The 6612-nt window shown below is 35.2% G+C and overlaps 1 protein-coding gene across 1 annotated transcript; it reads left to right on the forward strand.

The window, feature by feature from the left end:
* The first annotated feature begins 3838 nt into the window (after positions 1-3838).
* LOC140820108 (strychnine-11-hydroxylase-like) lies at positions 3839-5621 on the forward strand. The gene is made up of 2 exons (XM_073180427.1): positions 3839-4745; positions 4891-5621. The coding sequence occupies exons 1-2, from the start codon at positions 3876-3878 to the stop codon at positions 5497-5499; spliced, it is 1479 nt and encodes a 492-aa protein (XP_073036528.1). The 5' UTR covers positions 3839-3875; the 3' UTR covers positions 5500-5621.
* The last annotated feature ends 991 nt before the right edge of the window (positions 5622-6612 follow it).

Here is a 6612-nt window from a genome sequence, read left to right on the forward strand (position 1 = left end):
TCATTTTCAGAGAAATCGTTGAGAAAATCTGCAGCATCAATATTGTTCATTTATATCCCACCAACATATTGATCATTTCCAGAGAAATCATTCATAAAATCACCAGCATCAAAATGAGTTGAATCACTCAAACGGTCACTGCGTTCAGTGAAGTTGGTCTCCTTTTCTTTCCCCTTTAATGATTCTTTATAAAGTTTACAAAGGTGCTCAGGGGCTCGACAAACTTTGGACCAATGTCCTGGAGTACCACATCTGTAACAAGAACTTTCATATCTTTTTGAGTGATTCTCATTAACACTTGTATTCTCATGATGCCTTTTCAGTGGATGGTTTGGGACGCTCTTTTGAGATGAGTTATAAAAATAACTATCTCTATTATTTTCAAAACCACGGCCGCGTCCACGACCACGACCAATTCCACGTCCACGTCCACGACCTCGACCTCGACCTCGACCTCGACCAAAACCTTGTCTTTGAAATTGATTTTGGTTTCCAGGTTTAAATTCATTTTCACTTACAGCATTTACTTCTGGAAATGCTGTTGATCCAGTGGGTCGGGACTGATGATTTATCATTAATAGCTTGTTGATTTTTTTCGCCGCAAGAAGACAGGCGATGAGTTCAGAATATCTCGCGAATCCACGTACTCTATATTGTTGCTGTAGAGTAATATTTGATGCATGAAACGTGGAAAATGTTTTTTCAAGCATCTCAGATTCTGTGACCTCATGTCCACAAAATTTTAATTGCGAGATTATTCTATACATCGCCAAATTGTAATCACTGACTTTTTTAAAGTCTTGGAATCTCAATGTATTCCATTCATCCCGGACGGTCGGAAGTATAACTTATCTTATATGTTCGAATCTTTCTTTTAATCCCTTCCACAAAGCCATGAGATTTTTTTCAGTCAGATATTCACATTTCAATCCATCGTCGAGATGTCGACGCAAAAATATCAGGGCTCTTGCCTTTTCTTGTGACGTGCATATGCCATTTTCTTTAATGGTCTCGCTTAGACCCAATGACTCAAGATGCATTTCTACATCTAGAGTCCATGGCATATAATTCTTTCCCGTGATGTCGAGCGCAACAAATTCGAGCTTTGTTAAATTTGACATGGTGGTACTAAAAAAATTACGATGCATTTTATTAGTTAATAAATATTGCAATACAAAGTAACGGATAAACAACAAGTACAATTATTTGTAAAAATAAAGAAAACACACGAGGAGGATATTCTCCGATAAATACAAGACTCGTGAGTATGATAACCAAAATAATTGAAAATATCCTTGAGAAAGTCCATCTTCTTTTTTCTTCGAAAAATTTGATGATGAATAATTTTTAGAGAAGAAGAGAAAGTTGGAGTGATTGAATGTGTTTGTGAGATCATATTTATAGGGCAAAAACTAGCCATTTTTTTACCATTAATGACCGTTGGTGTACAAAAAAATAAACGTATGTATTTGTATAATTTTATGGTAATAATATGGTATATATAATATTAGACATGTTTAAATAATATGTATATCATATCATAATATTATAATGAGTGTCATAATTTATTTTGTTTAAAACCTTATAGGCTTTTATACTTGTCGTATCCCTTACCGGGAGTGTGGGATGTCGTCTTAACATCCTCCCAGGATTTATAACAAGTTTATGAAAAATTTATTTTTATTATTTCTATTAATAACATTATATTATATATTAAATAAATACACAATAAATAAATAACAGTAAAATAAATATAATTACTTTTGTTACCTTTTTCTTCTGTTTGGAGCTTGGAAAAGTATGCAGGACTTTTAGAGCTTCGTGCTGATAACGTGTTGTGAAAAAGTAAAAATTTATGGTAAAAAGTAAAAATCTCAAACTCTCAAAATTTACCAAACTACACACTTTATAATATTTTTCTCTCTAGTCAATTTCGATTTTCTTCACAAATGAGAGATCTATTTATAGGAAATCTTTACAAATAATCCAAAAATAAAATACATCATTACCTACATCATCACACACTAATTTTCAATATTCAAATATTCAACATTCAAATATTCAATACACACATTTTAAATATATTGTTCAACACCGTGTTCATTTTTTTATTTAATCACATCATAATCAAGTTAAGAGATGCGTATGCTCTAATTAAATGCATGCATATTCTGCTAATAGTACCGCAGCAATAATTCATAATTAATAAAACAGCCTTCCCCTCAACTATTTCCTATTATCACTGCAGCATACATGGGGTGTGTGTTATATATACTAGTAAAAGATGCACATACGTTGTATGAGTTATTATTATTTTTAATTTGATCAAATAATACTAAAAAATTAACACAAAATTATTTTAATTTAGAAGAGTTGTTCGATTTAAAAGAGAATTTTTGTTTAAATTTTTTCCTATATAAAATATGGAGTGACTTTGTGTGGGGACCTGGAAGCTAATCCAGTTATTAATCGTCATTGGGACTAATTAATCAAGTATAATGAACAGGGTCTAAATTTTTTTTTTTAATGCAAAGCGGAAACGTAATGTAATTAAATTCAAATTACATATTAAACATAACATACAATTATTGTATGATCTACAATAATCCAACTAGGTTCAACTACAAGTCAGTGCTGAATCCTAAGTTGCTTCAAAGCCCGGATCTCCACGCTATCTAGTCCAGCATCGTTCTCTTCTTGACCCTGATCCTAGCCCACCTGTTTCCATGCACACATACAAACAAGACAACAGACGGATAACTCCGATGAGATATAAATATCCCAGTATAAATCATGTATACATGCCATCATATAAACAATATAAAAGCATATATCAAAAATCATATCATATATCAAAATCATGATACAAATCCATAACAAGAATAAATCATATTCTATACATGTACCCTAATCAGGAACATAATCAATATCAAGAATAACTCATATTCTAAACCTGTACCAATATCAGGAACAGCAAAGAACATGAACCATAGTCAGGAACATAATCAACATCAATAAATATAAATCAATATAATTGTCACTCAGACTCGTGACTCTACGTTTTAGACTAGACTCAATCCTAGCCTAGGGATCCCGGTGTCCAGATGTGGCATTCCTATATCGACCAACAGTAATAGAAAAGACTCCAGTTCTATCCACGTCGATATAACCAAACATCCAGTGTCCTGACCTAACCATCATGGACTGTGGTCCTATCACCAATATCATGTCCTGTGACAAAGTGCAATGGGCCAGTGACGAGTCCTCACTATCAGGCCCTTCTGTCACAAGATGAAATGTCTACGACTAAGCATATCCGCCTATGACTCAAGACATACATTGTCTATAAATCCATAGACCAAAAATATCAATTGTATTCAATTGCAAATAACAATGCAATAAACTAAAGTATGTGATTTAGGGAAACTCGAGTCAAACCTCACTCGAGTTGTGCAATCCCAACTCAACATTAATTTATACCTTTATCTTCTCGCTCAGAAGAAGAAGAAGAAGTCCCGACTCTATCTCGGTCCATTCTTAATCTGGTAATAACAATACCGAACAGATATAATATCAATATACAATTCAATTCAATACCTGTTCTGATCAATATTCAAATCAAAACACATAATCCGATCAATGTCAATTGAAATACAATCCAATTCATATCGACGATATCACGATATAATTGAAATCACTACCGAATCTGATCAATATCAACCAACTGATGTTTCGACGGTATAACAATAGTCTCGATAATCCCCGTCAATCCGAACATCACAGAAACGGCCTTTCTCCTCGTCAAATATTTCCTATAAATATCAGGGAAAACACTATCTGAACCATGTTCTTTAGCTTAGTTCAATCAAGGAACCATGTTTCTTCAACTGGCTGTGCTTTCTTTCTCGATATTTTTCCTTTTTAATCTCTTCAAACGCAAGAGAACTGGCCTACTCTCACCAGGTCCGAAAGGACTTCCGATCATCGGAAACCTGCATCAATTCGATCCCGACCGTCCACACTTGTGCCTCTACGATCTTGCAAAACAGTATGGCCCCCTCATGTCGATGAAATTCGGCTGTCGAGCCGCCATCGTGGTTTCTTCCGCAAGAGTAGCCAAACTAGCCCTGAAAAACAATGACATGGCTCTCTCGGGGAGGCCACAGTTTATTTGCTTGAGAAAACTAACTTACAATTGCTCAGATATTACCGTGTCTTCATACAATGAAACTTGGAGGGAAATGAGAAAAATAGGCCTCTTTCATCTATTTAGTGTTAAGCAGACGATCTCATTTCGACCCGTTCGGGAAGATGAAGTTTCTTGCATGATTAAAGATATGATCAAGAAGTCCAATTCCAATGAGTTGATAAACTTGAGCCGGGCCGCGTTCTTGCTGACCAACGGCGTTATATGTAGAGCCGGATTCGGGAAGAAGTACGATGATGAAGAAAAAAGAAGGTTCAACGAGGTTTTCAAAGAAACTCAAGCGATGCTGGCGGGGTTCTTCGTGGGCGATTATTTTCCTTCATTGGGTTGGATTGATAAATTAAGTGGAATGAATTCTAGACTAGAGAAGGTGTTTAAGGATTTGGATATGTTCTGCCAAGAACTTGTAGATGATCAGCTTGATCCAAAGAAGCCCAAATCAGTGAATGATAACATTCTTGCTCTGTTGATCAGGTTGAAACAAGACGAAGCCGCTTCGGTCAATCTCGGATGGGACAACATCAAGGGAGTCCTCATCGTACTAATCAATTCAACCATCTTATTCAAATTTGAAATATTGTAATGTGACTGCTAGTCGGGATCGAACCAAAACCAACTCTTTAAATAATACCACTTCAAATTCTAAGATGAATTACTAATTAGTTATCATATGATTATTACAGGATATATTCGTAGCTGGAACAGAAACAAGTGCAGCACTGATTGTTTGGGCAATGACGGCTCTGATGAAGACGCCCCACGCGATGAAGAAAGCACAGGAAGAAGTCCGAAACTTAGTAGGAAACAAAGGTGCTGTGGGTGAAGATGATGTCCCAAATCTTGCTTATTTAAAAGCAATCATCAAAGAAACATTAAGATTGTTTCCACCCAGTCCGCTCTCAGTGCCAAGGGAAACCATAGAAACATGCACCATAGATGGATACGAAATCCCTCCAAAAACAGTAGTTTATGTGAATCTTCACGCAATCGGCTTAGACCCTGAGTACTGGGAAAATCCCGCGGAGTTCAACCCGGATCGATTCTTGGACAGCACTATAGATTACAGAGGGCAGGATTTCGGGTTGCTCCCATTTGGATCAGGTCGAAGAGGATGCCCTGGAATCAATCTGGGAATCGCAATCGTGGAGCTCGCAGTTGCCAATCTTCTCTACTCCTTTGACTGGGAGTTGCCCCATGGAATGAAGAAAGAAGACATCGACATGGAGACAACGCCTGGACTCAGTCTTTGGAAGAAAAATGATCTCTGCCTTTTTGGCAAATGCCATGTTTAAAATCATGAATGATTGAGTTTTTTTTTAAATCATAATTTTTGCATATATAATAAGATGCTGCAAACTTTGTAGTATATAATTAACAACAAAATAAATATTCAAAAATCTTGGAACTTTTATCATTCCGATGTGAGATCGATTCATTTATGTTCTTTTCAACTAGAATTTTGTCGGGAGCCACTTTTTGTTAATGCTACCTCTTGACACTGACGATCACTTCCCGGCTTCATCAAACTTGAGTATCACAGACCCACCAGCTTCTGTTTATTTCATCTTCGAAACACACCGTACTATAAAGTGCAAATTTAACGACCGAAAATATAATTTCCTCTTCTTTTTTTATTTAAAGTTTTAGGTTTATATTGTGTGATACCTTATAACTAACAAGATGATGTGAAGCAAGAGAAGTGCAGACAATATCTTAACAAAGGAATCGAAACAAACTGGGAAAAAAATCGTATGCATTTTCGGATAAACAGAAAATAAAGTATGAGAAGTCGGGATTGACCTATATCTCGAATAAATATCCCTGAAACTGTCTCAAAAGAGACATACTTGAATTATTATTGTCCCAAATCAAAGCCCATGCCAACCATTACTCATATAGGTACAACTTTCTTTTACTTTTTCCAATTTGGAAGAATAATTTGATATTGAGTGACATTTTTCTTTATTTTTCCCAACATGGAAGATTCTAATGTGACACATTTTTATTTAATCACGATGTCCCGATTTCCTTGGTTCTAAATACTCATCATTTTATCTTACTTTTTTACACTTGAGACTGCAGGTTAACTTCTCACTTTAGAGTGCCTTGTTTCTCATGCATACGTTTTCCTTACATCAAAAAGGAAAAAGTTTCATGTCCTTACACGAGTTGTCGAATTATTAGAAGAGTGTGAATTTCGTCCAACATTTTACTGGAAGAAAAAAGTTCAAGTTACTGGTGAAAGTATCTTAAATAATAAGTTTTAAGCTAAAAATACTAGATTAATGCTCCACGTTGAATAATAAGTTTTAAGTTAGAAATACTAGACTTGACTTGACAAAAACACGAAGTTTTAAGCTAGAAATACTTGAAACGATATTTAAATAATAATTTTTAAGCTAGAA

This window comes from Primulina eburnea, chromosome 18 (genome assembly GCF_022965805.1).
Source record: "Primulina eburnea isolate SZY01 chromosome 18, ASM2296580v1, whole genome shotgun sequence".
Taxonomy (NCBI): Eukaryota; Viridiplantae; Streptophyta; class Magnoliopsida; order Lamiales; family Gesneriaceae; genus Primulina; species Primulina eburnea.

Excerpts from the sequence above, each read along its gene's own strand:
- LOC140820108 (XM_073180427.1), top strand. The coding sequence starts at position 3,876 with ATGTTTCTTCAACTGGCTGTGCTTTCTTTCTCGATATTTTTCCTTTTT. Across the intron at positions 4,746-4,890 it reads ACATCAAGGGAGTCCTCATC|GATATATTCGTAGCTGGAAC; the intron begins GTACTAATCAAT and ends TGATTATTACAG.